Source organism: Oncorhynchus masou, chromosome 32 (genome assembly GCF_036934945.1).
Source record: "Oncorhynchus masou masou isolate Uvic2021 chromosome 32, UVic_Omas_1.1, whole genome shotgun sequence".
NCBI lineage: Eukaryota > Metazoa > Chordata > Actinopteri > Salmoniformes > Salmonidae > Oncorhynchus > Oncorhynchus masou.
Window position 1 is genome coordinate 56,482,058 of NC_088243.1, and position 15,410 is coordinate 56,497,467.

Below are 15,410 nucleotides of genomic sequence, written 5' to 3' on the forward strand. Positions count from 1 at the left end.
GTGAGGAAGGGGTTGAGGGAGGTGAGGAAGGGGTTGAGGGAGGTGAGGAAGGGGTTGAGGGAGGGAGGGAGGGAGGGAGGAAGGAAGGGGTTGAGGGAGGAGAGGAAGGGGTTGAGGGAGGGAGGGAGGGAGGGAGGAGAGGAAGGGGTTGAGGGAGGGAGGGGAGGAGGAAGGGGTTGAGGGAGGGAGGAGAGGAGGAAGGGGTTGAGGGAGGGAGGAGAGGAGGAAGGGGTTGAGGGAGGGAGGAGAGGAGGAAGGGGTTGAGGGAGGGTGGACAGAGGGAGGAGAGGAGGAAGGGGTTGAGGGAGGAGAGGAGGAAGGGGTTGAGGGAGGAGAGGAGGAAGGGGTTGAGGGAGGAGAGGAGGAAGGGGTAGACAGAGGGAGGAGAGGGGGAAGGGGTGGACAGAGGGAGGAGAGGGGGAAGGGGTGGACAGAGGGAGGAGAGGGGGAAGGGGTGGACAGAGGGAGGAGAGGGGGAAGGGGTGGACAGAGGGAGGAGAGGAGGAAGGGGTGGACAGAGGGAGGAAGGGGTGGGCAGAGGGAGGAAGGGGTGGGCAGAGGGAGGAGAGGATGAGGAAGCGATGGGGTGGGGGAAGAGGTCACTGATGCCCTGTGACTAGCCACCTGCTGTCTTGGCACAGAGTGCTGTCCTACTGTCAACCCACACACCCCTCACCTGTCCAGCTTCTCCTTTGTCACCTTGTTCCTGTGTCACTGAGCCTTCTGCTCCATATTCATCATTACAGCTAGGACGCTCTGCCCACCGTCCTCAGGGGACCAAATGAGTGTGTGTGTGCCCCCCGCTTGTTCAATCGACCTTCAGCTGCGGTGCAGTCAGAACACAGTCTGTCTCACTCTTACGCACGTGCATATAGTCACTCAAACGTGTACACACACACACACACACACACACACACACTCTCTGGCTGTCCGAGTCGTTGAAATGTCAAGGTTGTCAGCTGTCCCATCAGCATTCACCTCTACGGAGTGGTTAAGGTCTGCTGTCAGTCTGTGATTCGTTACCTTGCCTCTGGTCCCTCTGTGTGATTGGCTGAGACACGGCTGTCCCATTTGATGTCTGATAACCTTTTCTGATATCTGACTGTAAACACACGCTGCCCTTTTCAATAGCTCCATCTCCCTCTGACTGCCTACGTGCGTGTGTCTGTCCAGTGTGTTTGTTAGCGCGAGAGCCTGCATGTTGTGTACTGTGATAAGCAGCCAGTCCTCATTACGTTGGTTGACCTCTCACCTCTACCCATCACGCCACTCCAATACCGCCAATATAAACAGGCTAACAAACAAGCCTCGCTTCTGAGGCTCTGCAGCGGCTCCATTTGCACTCCTCTTCCCATCCCTCGTTACTCAGCCACCGTCAGCCCGCTGACCCTTGACCCCTTCCCTCTGCTGTCTGCAAACACACGCACACACCCGTTCAGTGCTGTGGGCTGGGTCGCGGGTTGATGACCTCATGGATGCGGCGGGCGGTGCTCGGAACTGATGGCGCCACAAAACTCCTCCTCTGGCCCCCCGCCCTTATCTGTGTCTCTCTCCTCGATCTCTCTGTAGCTGGTTGTCAAAGTATTGTTGTAGAGGACTTCTCTGCTGTCGCTTGCCTTTTGCCCCCCCCAAAAGGTAACGACGATGACGTAGTGGTGAGTCGACTCAGAAGTAATTGATTCCTCAGCGACTTGCACTTCAACTACCCGGTGTCGACACGAGATTCGATTCGAATAGGAATCGACTCCTAAGAGACAGTATATTTGGATAGGGTAGGGTGGTATCCATATTTTCATGTCGTCTTACCGTTGTTGTACCGTACCGGGATATACGGTATTACAAGGGGCGCTATTTGTTGCACAATACAATTTAGCTAAGAGGGATCTTGTCTCTGCTTCAACCAAGAAGCCTGATCTTGTCATCTAGCCACTTAGCTAGCGAGTTAGGAAACCACATGCATAGCTGGAGCCCTGAGCTGGATACAATTTCTTTGACACATCTTAGGTTTCTTATAGTTACGCTTAACCTATAAGCAGTTGCCACAAGGCGGGGAAGGCAAGCTTGTCACCTGCGTTCCCAACCTTTTGGGGACAACGACTCCCATTGTTAGGGCGGAGACATGAGCCTCTTGCCATTATATACAGATCTCTGGCGAAGTGCAGGAGGCAGGCGGAGCCAGCATGAGAGAGAGGAGAGGGCAGGGGAAAGATGTCTTGGTAATCTGTATCTCGCGCTGTATTGTCTTGTGTTTTTCAACGCTTCACCAAAGTAGCCAACTTTCCCCAGGCCTTTTTATAGGTAACTGCACTGTGATTTTCTTTTCACCTAGGGATTTTTTCCTTCAAGTTAACCTCTCTAGGCAACCCGACACGCTTGCGTCCCACCTTGCCAACAATAAATGCAAATGCGCTACGCCAAATGCTAATATCACTCGTTAAAACTCAAACGTTCATTAAAATTCACATACAGGGTACTCAATTAAAGCTACACTCGTTGTGAATCTAGCCAACGAGTCAGATTTGTAAAATGCTTTTCGGCGAAAGCATGAGTAGCTATTATCTGATAGCAGGCAACACAGCGAAATACCAGAAGGGGACATAAACAAAGGAATTAGCGTAGCCGGCGCTACACAAAACGCAGAAATAAAATATAAAACATTCATTACCTTTGACGAGATTCTTTGTTGGCACTCCTATATGTCCCATAACCTTCACTATTGGGTCTTTTTTTCGATTAAATCGGTCCATATATACCCTAAATATCGATCTATGAAGAGTGTGATCCAGGAAAAAACAGCATTTTAAAACGCAACGTCATTTTTTAAAATTAAAAAAGTCGACGATAAACTTTCACAAAACACTTCGAAATACTTTTGTAATCCAACTTTAGGTATTAGTAAACGTTAATAATCTATCAAATTGATCACGGGGCGATGTGTATTCAATAGCTCCACGTCTTGAACTCATGGTCGAAAATTTCTCCTCCAAAACATCCTGTCGGAGACCGGAAGGAATGGGCTCTCTCTTACTCGTTTGACCAAGAAACAAAGCCCAGGCAATTGACAAGACTGGCGACATCGTGTGGAAGCTGTAGGACTTGCAATCTCAGCCCTATGTAATTTGGTTTCCCATAAACAATACATGCAAGTGGCGCATTGATACTTTTTTCAGTGATCAGTTTTTCTTGCGCTTTTCGATGAAACACAGGCTCTGTTATAGTCACAGCCGTGATTTAACCAGTTTTAGAAACGTCAGTGTTTTCTATGCACACATACTAATCATATGCATATACTATATTCCTGGCATGAGTAGCAGGACGCTGAAATGTTGCGCGATTTTTACAGAATGTTCGAAAAAGTAGGGGGTAGGTTTAAGGATCCAAACTTTGTTTAAACCTTCACAGCCCGACTCTCCTCTCGTTCTTTCTCGCTGTTTGGAATATTTGTATTTTTTTGTCTGTTGAAATAAATCGTGTAAAACTGCTTTTATGTATAGTTAAGGAAGGGGGATGTTTGGTGCTCCTATAAACCCATATCTCACTGTTCTCCCTGGTGTGTGTGTGTGATTCTGGCTCTAATTTCTGCCCTTTTGAAGCGCTTGTGTCCGTTCGTTTTCTTGAATATTCCTCTCTTCTCTTGCCTCTCGATCTCTTCAGTGTCCCCCACCCCCCCTTTTATTTACTTTTTTTCTGTTCTTCCTTTTCTGGCACAAGCTAGCACAGTGTTTGATAGCAGGGGCCTTTTGATGTCTGCTCCTCAGATAGGCCAATTAGCAGGAAAGTGAGATGGAGGGAGAGAGGGAGGACATGGGGAGGGTAGGGAGGACAGAGGATAGGGAAAAGCAAGAGAACGGGGAATAGGAAAAGAGGGAGGGTAGGGAATAATGGAGAGAGGGAGGGTAGGGAATAATGGAGAGAGGGAGGGTAGGGAATAATGGAGAGAAGGAGGGTAGGGAATAATGGAGAGAGGGAGGACGGGGAATAATGGAGAGGGAGGACGGGGAATAATGGAGAGAGGGAGGACGGGGAATAATGGAGAGGGAGGACGGGGAATAATGGAGAGAGGGAGGACGGGGAATAATGGAGAGGGGGAGGACAGGGGATGATGGAGAGGGGGAGGACGGGGAATAATTGAGAGGGGGAGGACGGGGAATAATGGAGAGAGGGAGGACGGGGAATAATGGAGAGAGGGAGGACGGGGAATAATGGAGAGAGGGAGGACGGGGAATAATGGAGAGGGGGAGGACAGGGGATGATGGAGAGGGGGAGGACAGGGGATGATGGGGAATAATTGAGAGGGGGAGGACGGGGACTAATGGAGGGGGAGGACGGGGACTAATGGAGAGGGAGGACGGGGACTAATGGAGAGGGAGGACGGGGACTAATGGAGAGGGAGGACGGGGACTAATGGAGAGGGAGGACGGGGACTAATGGAGAGGGAGGACGGGGACTAATGGAGAGGGAGGACGGGGACTAATGGAGAGGGAGGACGGGGACTAATGGAGAGGGGGAGGACGGGGACTAATGGAGAGGGGGAGGACGGGGACTAATGGAGAGGGGGAGGACGGGGACTAATGGAGAGGGGGAGGACGGGGACTAATGGAGAGGGGGAGGACGGGGACTAATGGAGAGGGGGAGGACGGGGACTAATGGAGAGGGGGAGGACGGGGACTAATGGAGGAGGACGGGGACTAATGGAGAGGGGGAGGACGGGGACTAATGGAGAGGGGGAGGACGGGGACTAATGGAGAGGGGGAGGACGGGGACTAATGGAGAGGGGGAGGACGGGGACTAATGGAGAGGGGGAGGACGGGGACTAATGGAGAGGGGGAGGACGGGGACTAATGGAGAGGGGGAGGACGGGGACTAATGGAGAGGGGGAGGGAGGACGGTAGATAGTGAAGGGGAGAGGGAGAGGAATAATGGAGGACAGGGAATAATGGAGAGGGGGAGGATAGGAAAGGAGGGAGGGAGGACAGTGGATGGGAAAGGAGTGAGTGAGGGAGGATAGTGAAGGGGAGTTAGAGGACAGGATAGATAGGAAAGGAGGGGGGACAGGAAAGGAGGGGAGGTAGGGGACAGGGAAAGGAGGGATGCCATGAGAGTGGGGGACAGGAAAGGAGGTAGGACGGGACAGTGAAGGAGAGAGCGAGGACATGGAGAGAGAGGAGAAATGCATATCAGGTAGAGGGGATGTTACTGTAGTGATTAATATGGAAGTGAGAAAGGGCCAGAAGCATATTAATCCTCTTAATATGGTGATGATTTTAATAACCCTTAGTTTCTCAAACCAGCCCTCTCCTCCCTCCTCGTTCCTTCGCCTCCCTCGTCTCTCCTCTCTTCTTTTTACTACATTTCCTTCATCTCCTTTTCCAATACAAGTTTCAAGATGTCTCAAGGCATGGTGATGCCTGCATATGTTCTCCTCTCCTTTCATCCTCCTCCTCCTCCCTCCTTCCTTCGTTCATTTGTTTGTGGCACACCTGAGCAGCACAGCAGCCTGGTTTCTGTCTCCGTGGAGATTATTCTCCCCCCTACGGAGCACGCTCAGTGACACCCCACCAGCCGGCGCTGGCTACACCCCCTCGCCAAGCCACGATGAATACAGCGACCTACTTCATTACCACGGTTACCGGATGGCAAGTCGTGGCGTGCTGAGGCTCACACTTCCCGCTCTGATCCCTGCTAGTCAGACACACACACACACACACACACACACACACACACACACACACACACACACACACACACACACACACACACACACAGCCGTCATTGATAGGGGTGGCAATAAGGTTCTCACGTCTTTGTCACAATTCTTTCCATATGGCCTATGGACAGCTGCACTATAAGTATATTTTGAACATTTACCTACTTGTTTTAATATAAGTGTGTGTGTCTCTGTCTGTCGGGGGGTTCCACGGCACTTACACACCAATTATAATGAGTCCTTTGATCTCCCTGTGTTCAACGGAAATCAATTTCCTACACTGTGTGAGGGTGTTATACGTGTGTGTGCACGCAGGTCCACATCTCTCTCTGTGTGTGTGTGTGTGTGTGTCCATGTGTTCCTCTCACTAAGACTATTCTGTGCTCTCTGCCTGTCCTCTCTCCGTCCTAATGATACAGCCTCTGCAGTACAGGTCACACCGGCCCGCTAAGGTGGGTCAACAGGACTTCCTCACCATAGCTTCTCACACCAGTGTGTGATGAGGTGGGTCAACAGGACTTCCTCACCGCAGCCTCTCACACCAGTGTGTGATGAGGTGGGTTAACAGGACTTCCTCACCGCAGCCTCTCACACCAGTGTGTGATGAGGTGGGTCAACAGGACTTCCTCACCGCAGCCTCTCACACCAGTGTGTGATGAGGTGGGTCAACAGGACTTCCTCACCATAGCTTCTCACACCAGCGTGTGATGAGGTGGGTCAACAGGACTTCCTCACCGCAGCCTCTCACACCAGTGTGTGATGAGGTGGGTCAACAGGACTTCCTCACCATAGCTTCTCACACCAGCGTGTGATGAGGTGGGTCAACAGGACTTCCTCACCATAGCTTCTCACACCAGCGTGTGAGGAGGTGGGTCAACAGGACTTCCTCACCATAGCTTCTCACACCAGTGTGTGATGAGGTGGGTCAACAGGACTTCCTCACCATAGCTTCTCACACCAGCGTGTGATGAGGTGGGTCAACAGGACTTCCTCACCATAGCTTCTCACACCAGTGTGTGATGAGGTGGGTCAACAGGACTTCCTCACACCAGCGTGTGATGATGTGGGTCAACAGGACTTCCTCACCGCAGCCTCTCACACCAGTGTGTGATGAGGTGGGTCAACAGGACTTCCTCACCATAGCTTCTCACACCAGTGTGTGATGAGGTGGGTCAACAGGACTTCCTCACCATAGCTTCTCACACCAGTGTGTGATGAGGTGGGTCAACAGGACTTCCTCACCATAGCTTCTCACACCAGCAGGTGATGAGGTGGGTCAACAGGACTTCCTCACCGCAGCCTCTCACACCAGTGTGTGATGAGGTGGGTCAACAGGACTTCCTCACCGCAGCCTCTCACACCAGTGTGTGATGAGGTGGGTCAACAGGACTTCCTCACCATAGCTTCTCACACCAGTGTGTGATGAGGTGGGTCAACAGGACTTCCTCACCGCAGCCTCTCACACCAGTGTGTGATGAGGTGGGTCAACAGGACTTCCTCACCATAGCTTCTCACACCAGCGTGTGATGAGGTGGGTCAACAGGACTTCCTCACCATAGCTTCTCACACCAGCGTGTGATGAGGTGGGTCAACAGGACTTCCTCACCATAGCTTCTCACACCAGTGTGTGATGAGGTGGGTCAACAGGACTTCCTCACCATAGCTTCTCACACCAGCGTGTGATGAGGTGGGTCAACAGGACTTCCTCACCATAGCTTCTCACACCAGTGTGTGATGAGGTGGGTCAACAGGACTTCCTCACACCAGCGTGTGATGATGTGGGTCAACAGGACTTCCTCACCGCAGCCTCTCACACCAGTGTGTGATGAGGTGGGTCAACAGGACTTCCTCACCATAGCTTCTCACACCAGCAGGTGATGAGGTGGGTCAACAGGACTTCCTCACCGCAGCCTCTCACACCAGCGTGTGATGAGGTGGGTCAACAGGACTTCCTCCTCCGCAGCCTCTCACACCAGTGTGTGAGGTGGGTCAACAGGACTTCCTCACCATAGCTTCTCACACCAGCGTGTGATGAGGTGGGTCAACAGGACTTCCTCACCATAGCTTCTCACACCAGCGTGTGATGAGGTGGGTCAACAGGACTTCCTCACCGCAGCCTCTCACACCAGCGTGTGATGAGGTGGGTCAACAGGACTTCCTCACCGCAGCCTCTCACACCAGCGTGTGATGAGGTGGGTCAACAGGACTTCCTCACCATAGCTTCTCACACCAGCGTGTGATGAGGTGGGTCAACAGGACTTCCTCACCATAGCTTCTCACACCAGCGTGTGATGAGGTGGGTCAACAGGACTTCCTCACCATAGCTTCTCACACCAGTGTGATGAGGTGGGTCAACAGGACTTCCTCACCATAGCTTCTCACACCAGTGTGATGAGGTGGGTCAACAGGACTTCCTCACCATAGCCTCTCACACCAGCGGTAAAAATGGATACTGATGAACTAAAGTTAAACCTTCAGTTTAAAAAGAGGAAGTATTTTAGCAGGCAAGTGTTCTTTTTTTCTTCATGAATCTTGTTCTGGGGGCAGCTCTGTTCACATTGCTGGCACAGCCACAAAGTCCTAAAATCTGATTTTAAAAAAATAAAAAAATCAATATAGCCAATTTTTGACTTTGCAGCTGGCATATCTAAGGGGAACTCCCTCGGTTCCTACTTCCAGGACAAGACTCATGCCAGTATTTTAAGGGCAGTCAGTGCTGTATGTGCTGTGTGTCGCCAGGCTGTAGAGTCAGTAGGGTGGAGTTGGAGTGTTTTTATACGGGCCCTATCAAATCCGCAATGCGGAAAACACGGACAGAATATGAGGCATTTAGACGTTGAACACAATTCAAACCTAGTAGGGGAATTAACATTGTTTATTAAATTAATGAATTTACCCAAGTTCATGGTAAGACATTTTCGGGAATGCGTCAGTGATTTGTGTCTCCTGCGACTTTCTGTTGAGGCAAAGGGATTTGCCCTCTGTCTGTGTATACAGTATATGTCTACCACTTTGTGTGGCCGTTAGCGATGACGCAAATGAAAACAGTCTTCTGGTAGAAGGAAAGGCTTTCCCCAAAAAACTATTATTTGAGTTTTGGGACGAGGTTTAGAGATGCTGTGAGAGGGAGAGAACGCGTCTGTCAAAATATGTAGATGGACCCCCCCCCCCCTCGGTCTGTCTTCCTTTTTTTTTCTCACACACATACACACACACCTTCCTTCCCTCCTTTCTATCTGTCCCGCCAGCTGTTGGTTTGTTTTCACTTATTCCTACCGGAGAAGTCGCAGGGTAACATTTGTTTACCCGGGGAGGAGAAAGTGTTGTGCGTTAGTGTGTCTGTTACGCAACACACAGGCAGCCCTTATCTGCATGGTGTCTTGTCCTTTGTGACATTTTTTTTCTTAATTTAAAGATCTGCCAATAAACAGCTTAAATGCTTTTAAATGGGTTTGCGGCACACTGGCACAGGCCTGATGTGTCTGTGGCATGGGCGGTGTGTGTGTTTTGATTTATGTGTGGGTTTTTCAAATGCCTATGCAACGGGCTTTGGTAATAGGCCTTATGTGTTCTCTGTTCAAATTGGTTGAGTGTGTTTGTGGGCACGCGTGCGTGTGTGAGTGGGGTACATGGTGGATGCTAGCCGTTAATAAACCACGCTGTGTGCCGGAGGGAGCCAGGTTAATGCGTAGGTCACTAATGCCAGAGCCAAAAGAGCCCCCCCCCCCATACCTCCATTCATCCACCAATGTTTCAAATATCCGTCTTCACCCCCACCATTTTTCCTCTCACGGAATTACTACGAAACTATTGGATTGCAGTAAGTGTGTGTGGCATGCTTGTGCCTTGAGTTTCACAGTGTGCAGACCTTTGGTAAGTTAAGGTTGTGTATGGTGTGTGTGTGTGTGCGAATGTTTATCTTGGAGTGCTGTGCAGTACTTTGGGTACGGATAAGGCGACTGCTAAGCCCCACATTAGCTGTGTATTAGCTTGGCTTTGCACAGCACCGTTCTAAGCCACTGCGTTCGTTCCTTCTCCTCGGCTGCTGATAGCGAAAGCTCAGAATTCAGAATCTCTCTATCGTTGCGAGCTGTTCAAGAACGCTGCTCATTCATCAGTCGTTATCGCGTTAGAACACATCTGTGAGCGCCTCGTGCTGCAGGCCTGCCAACAAGCAACAGCTTATTTACACACACACTCGCACACACCCAGCCCGCGCATGTTTTTGTCCCCTCTATCCCACTCTCGCTCCATCTCTCGCTTTTCGCTTTCTCCCTGGCTCTCCCTCTGTTTTACATGCAAATGAAGTGTGCCCTCGCCACTTCATCACGGCTGTGTGCTTAATCTCTCCACTTTCTCTTCCTGGAGATTATCCGGTTTTGAACGGCTCGCTCCTCGCCGCTCACTCCGACCGTCGAGCCAAGCAACGCTCCAATCTCAGCTCCCAACACCATTAGCATATAAATACACACTCCGATGTGGCAGGCGAGGTGTGTGTATGTGTGTGTGTTTAATTGGGGTGATTTGGTTGAAAGCTTGTTACAGATGCTAAGTAGCCCAGTGTTTACGAACCCAGCACGGCCTGTTACTGAGTTAGGCATGAAGCAGCTGGGTTTGAGAAGAGAAAAGGATCCAGGCAGTGATCTGCAACACCTACAATCTTCCTCCGCCCACTCTTTTACCCCATCCATTATTTTAAGGACAGATTCTCTCCCTTCTCTCTTTTTCATCTGACCGTTTTTCTCTTCATTTGGTGTGTGTGTGTGTGTCAGTGTGTTAGGGAAGGATTGGGGGTGAGGGTGTTTTAATGCTGGAAGGAGGGTGGAGAGCGAGGATGGGGAAGGGGAGATACGAGGGCCATATCTATGTTTAGAAGCATTTTAATCAACATGGAGCGAGAGATGGAGAAAGGGGAAAAGAAGAAAAAGTGTGTGTTGTCAGCACACACACACACACAGAGCGAGAGAGAGTGTAGACTGATTGGGCCTGTCTGCCTGCCCTGCTCCTGCTTATGGCAGCCCTCGGAGTCTGCTACTGTTTCTGCTGGTTTATTCTCATTATTAGGCCTCCCTAAGGGGTAGCGCACACACACACTCAAACTCTCTCACACACACACTCAAATTCTCAGACACACACACACACACACACACACTTGCTCTCCCACACGAGCACACACACACACACACTTGCTTTCCCACACGAGCACACACAGACACTGGCACATTCAATGGCACTCAGCGCTCTCTCTCACACGGGCACACACACACACACACAGGCATACTGCCGAGCCACAGACTTTGATGCCACCGATGGCAGGGAATGAAAAAGCGGTGGGGGGAAAGGAGCGTCTTCAAAGACGCAGATGACAAGATAGCGCCCCCTCTTCTCTGCTCCTCTCTCCTACCTTCCTCCTCCCCTGTCTTTTTTTTCTCTTATCTCAGCTGTGTGAGAGGGAGAGGGAGATGTATATGAAGCTATGTTCATACCAACAGCTACAGTCATTTAACCGTTGCCTACAGCGGACGCTGTCGCATAAGGCGTCCGTTCTCCAATTTTGACTTGTTCGAATATTTTTATTTTTTTCCCAAGGTGCAGGGAAGTCTTCAGGGCTTTCACTGAAAGACAGTTAAAACCTCCCATATTCCATCTGCAGCTTCTGAATTCTCTTCCCGTCCTTATGACTACTCCTCCTGGAGTTGATACTCTCTCCCTAGCATAGAACAGATACGGCTACATCCTGGCAATTAAGCATGTTTTCTCCTTACCCTTACCCTGTGTGCCGTGCAGTATGAAGGAAGTGGTGGGTGGTTTGGCGAGCCAGCGCTAACTAGCATTAGCACGATGACTAGAAGTCTACAGGTAGGCTAGTGTATGCTACTGCGCAAAGAGACCCTCAAAAATGTGTTCATCTGACTCTGGGTAAGTAGAACAATGGCTTAATTGCCAAAGTCTTGCAGCATCTCTTTAAACGTTCCAGTTCCTAACCAGTTACGAACTGGCAGATATTAAACTATAACCCTAGCATTTAAACCTTCAAGTTCCACTCTTCCTAGAGAGAGGGGAATGGCCCTAGGCTGCTCCTGGCTCTGCTTACATATGGCCTGCAGTAGGGCCTTCAGCATGGCATTTAAACCAGACAATGGTATTTACAGGGGTTTGTGGGTTAGGTCACTTTGCTTTCTGACCTTAATTTGCAACCTTTAAGGAGTGTTTGTCTGTGTGTTAATCTGTGGTATTCTAAGAGAGGTGTGTGTTTGCTCTGCTCCATTACTGAGGATCTATGTGTGTGTGTCAGTGAGTGAGAGGTGTGTGTTTGCTAGCCCTTCTCCATTGCTCTGTATCAATGTGTTCCTGGGACGCAGTTCTGGTTTGCCCTGTAGACACCTTCATTTTTTTCACCACGCTGACGCGCCACATGGGAATGTTCCTACCCCTCCTCTCTCCCTCGGTCTCTCCCTCAGTCCTAATCAAAGGGAGTAGTGCTCCTAGATTAGCACTTGAGAAAGTCCCCAAAGACATTTGTTCATTTTGTCCATTTTCAGGTACACTCATTCCCTCCCCCGCGCTCTTCCCCCCCCAAGCTTTGAATTTTTAACCTCCCACTTGAATAAAAGATGTATAATCCGCTGGGGGGGAGAGGGAAGAAGTGAGAGTGGGGGAGGAGAGAGGGAAAGGTTGTCCCTAACTCCACTTTTACATTATCCCTAAAACTCCACTCTGTCTGTTCAATAATGCATGGGCGAGCTCCCCCTCTCCCTCCCTTCATCTCTCCTTTCATCTCTCCCTCTCCATTCCCCACACGCTCATCACTCCATCCAGGAGGAGTAACTGGAGGGTGAACCTTGCACTGGGAGAAGAGGGAAGGTGGGGACAAGGGCAGTCACACATTGGGGAAACGCATCAAGAATGTGTATTTTATTACCATAGGGATGTGGCAACCATAGTTTTGGTCCAGGAAGCTATCTCCTTTAAAAAAAAAACTAAATGTGTGTATTTATTACTAGGGGAACGCAGCGTGTTATACAATATCCACAGTGAATAGTTAATGACAGCACTGTGTCTTTCTCGACTTGGAGAACTAAGTTGATACACCAGGGATAAAGTTCAACGTTGAACACCGAATGTACAAGAAATCTAAGTTGAAGTTCCTGTTCTGAGGGAAGGTTTCTACCTCGTTGCGAAGCTATGTTCCGCGAGAGGGATGGACAATCTACAGAGAGAAACCAGTAGCTCGGTAGAGAAATGGCGTGAGAGCTTTGAGGTAAAGAGGATAGAGGACGGGTGGGAGTAAAGAGATGGAGAGACACGTGTGAATGATGGAAGCAGAGTGAATAGAGTACTAGTGAAAGAATGAGAAATGGCGTGAGAGCTTTGAGGTAAAGAGGATAGAGGGGACGGGTGGGAGTAAAGAGATGGAGAGACAGAGGGTGAACGATGTGAATGATGGGGGATGGCAGAGGGTGAAAGAATGAGGGAGAGGGGATGGCTAGAGGGTGAAAGAATGAGGGAGAGGGGATGGCTAGAGGGTGAAAGAATGAGGGAGAGGGGATGGCTAGAGGGTGAAAGAATGAGGGAGAGGGATGGCTAGAGGGTGAAAGAATGAGGGAGAGGGGATGGCTAGAGGGTGAAAGAATGAGGGAGAGGGGATGGCTAGAGGGTGAAAGAATGAGGGGGGAGAATGGCTAGAGGGTGAAAGAATGAGGGGAGGGGATGGCTAGAGGGTGAAAGAATGAGGGGGAGGGGATGGCTAGAGGGTGAAAGAATGAGGGAGAGGGGATGGCTAGAGGGTGAAAGAATGAGGGAGAGGGGATGGCTAGAGGGTGAAAGAATGAGGGAGAGGGGATGGCTAGAGGAGGGTGAAAGAATGAGGGAGAGGGGATGGATAGAGGTTGAAAGAATGAGGGAGAGGGGATGGATAGAGGGTGAAAGAATGAGGGAGAGGGGATGGAGAGGGTGAAAGATGAGGGAGGGGATGGCTAGAGGGTGAAAGAATGAGGGAGAGGGGATGGCTAGAGGGTGAAAGAATGAGGGAGAGGGGATGGATAGAGGGTGAAAGAATGAGGGATAGGGGATGGATAGAGGGTGAAAGAATGAGGGAGAGGGGATGGCTAGAGGGTGAAATAATGAGGGAGAGGGGATGGCTAGAGGGTGAAAGAATGAGGGAGAGGGGATGGCTAGAGGGTGAAAGAATGAGGGAGAGGGGATGGCTAGAGGGTGAAAGAATGAGGGAGAGGGGATGGATAGAGGGTGAAAGAATGAGGGAGAGGGGATGGATAGAGGGTGAAAGAATGAGGGAGAGGGGATGGATAGAGGGTGAAAGCATGAGGGAGAGGGGATGGATAGAGGTTGAAAGAATGAGGGAGAGGGGATGGATAGAGGGAGATAGAGGGGGCGATAGATGGATGGAAGGGTGCCGTTGTCTGGCGTGACATGTGTCGCCGCAACAGTGAACCGTGTAGGGTTGCTCTTCCAGATTTGAGACCCTGTTACCCACAAGTACAACGTGTGTGTGTGTGTGTACCAGAGGATGTGAGCAGAGTGGAGGAAGCAGCGGAGCGCGTGTTATTTCCCCGATACCACTCAGTCAAGAGCTCTGGGCATGCTCTGCCCAGCGTTTTCTATTTCCTTTGTCACTCTTCTTTTAATTAGGCCTGTTCTGTTATATTTGTTGAGCCCAACCGGCCACTAATGCCCAGAGATGTTGTAGCGAGTCGTCCCTAGAAGTAGGTCACACAGTCTGTAATGGATAGCAACACGACGAATGTGCCCATGCAGCAGTACCGGAGACTTTTTATATTGGCGATTGTATAAAGAAGACTATGAAAAAAGAAAATGTGCAGTCTAAGTTTGTAACAGTGCTAAAGTTGTCTCTCAACTGTAAAATGTGAGCGCAGCAGAGCCCCCGTTATGGCAGAGCCCCCGTTATGGCAGAGCCCCCGTTATGGCAGAGCCCCCGTTACATCTGAAGCATCTGGTCAACAAAAGACTAGAGAAAAAGCTAGTTTTCTGACACAGTGGCCACATATCATCAGGTAGGCCCCTTGTTTTATAGCCTACGACATTTTGTTGAAATGTTAAAGCGTCTCACGATAGCCTACTTCTTTTTTAAAAAAATGGTACATAGTCCCAAAAGTAGATGGGGTGTCAGGTAAATAATCTTTTTAAAAAAAAAAAAAAAGGAAGTTGAGTGCCGGAGCGGTGTGCGAAGATCGCTCTGTGAGCGAAGAGTGGGATTTCCAACCGCTCATCTCCGCTCACATGCTCCTATATATGTGTGTGTGGGTGTGGTACGTAGTAGGTCCGAGATGCTCTGTTTGAAACGAGAGAGGGAGAGAGAATGTTGATAGAGGCCAGATGCCAGAGAGACAGCGGTGAGACATTGTCTGGGGGGGATGAGGTGCTAAAATGCCTGATGTGATGCTTTTCTGTCCTCCTCTTTTCCTCCTTAGAGCAAGGAAGTCCTAAACAGGAAGAGAATGCTGCCAGCACATCACTGTCCACAAATACTTACCCTGTATCTCTGACTGTCTTACTGTCCTCCTTTCTTTCGGGTTCTGTTAGTGTCTCCTTAGAGAGTATAGCTGGTTAATACGGCATGGTTCTGTTCTGTTAGTGTCTCCTTAGAGAGTATAGCTGGTTAATACTGCATGGTTCTGTTCTGTGAGTGTCTCCTTAGAGAGTATAGCTGGTTAATACGGCATGG

The 15,410-nt window shown here is 50.1% G+C and overlaps 1 protein-coding gene across 1 annotated transcript in view; it reads left to right on the forward strand.

The window, feature by feature from the left end:
* Positions 1 to 15,410, forward strand: part of LOC135526263 (protein diaphanous homolog 1-like) — a 136,477-nt gene that overhangs the window by 71,801 nt on the left and 49,266 nt on the right. Inside the window, exon 15 of the mRNA XM_064954457.1 lies at positions 5,009 to 5,017. Coding sequence (XP_064810529.1) covers positions 5,009 to 5,017 — 9 coding nt within the window. The remainder of the gene's footprint in view (positions 1 to 5,008; positions 5,018 to 15,410) is intronic.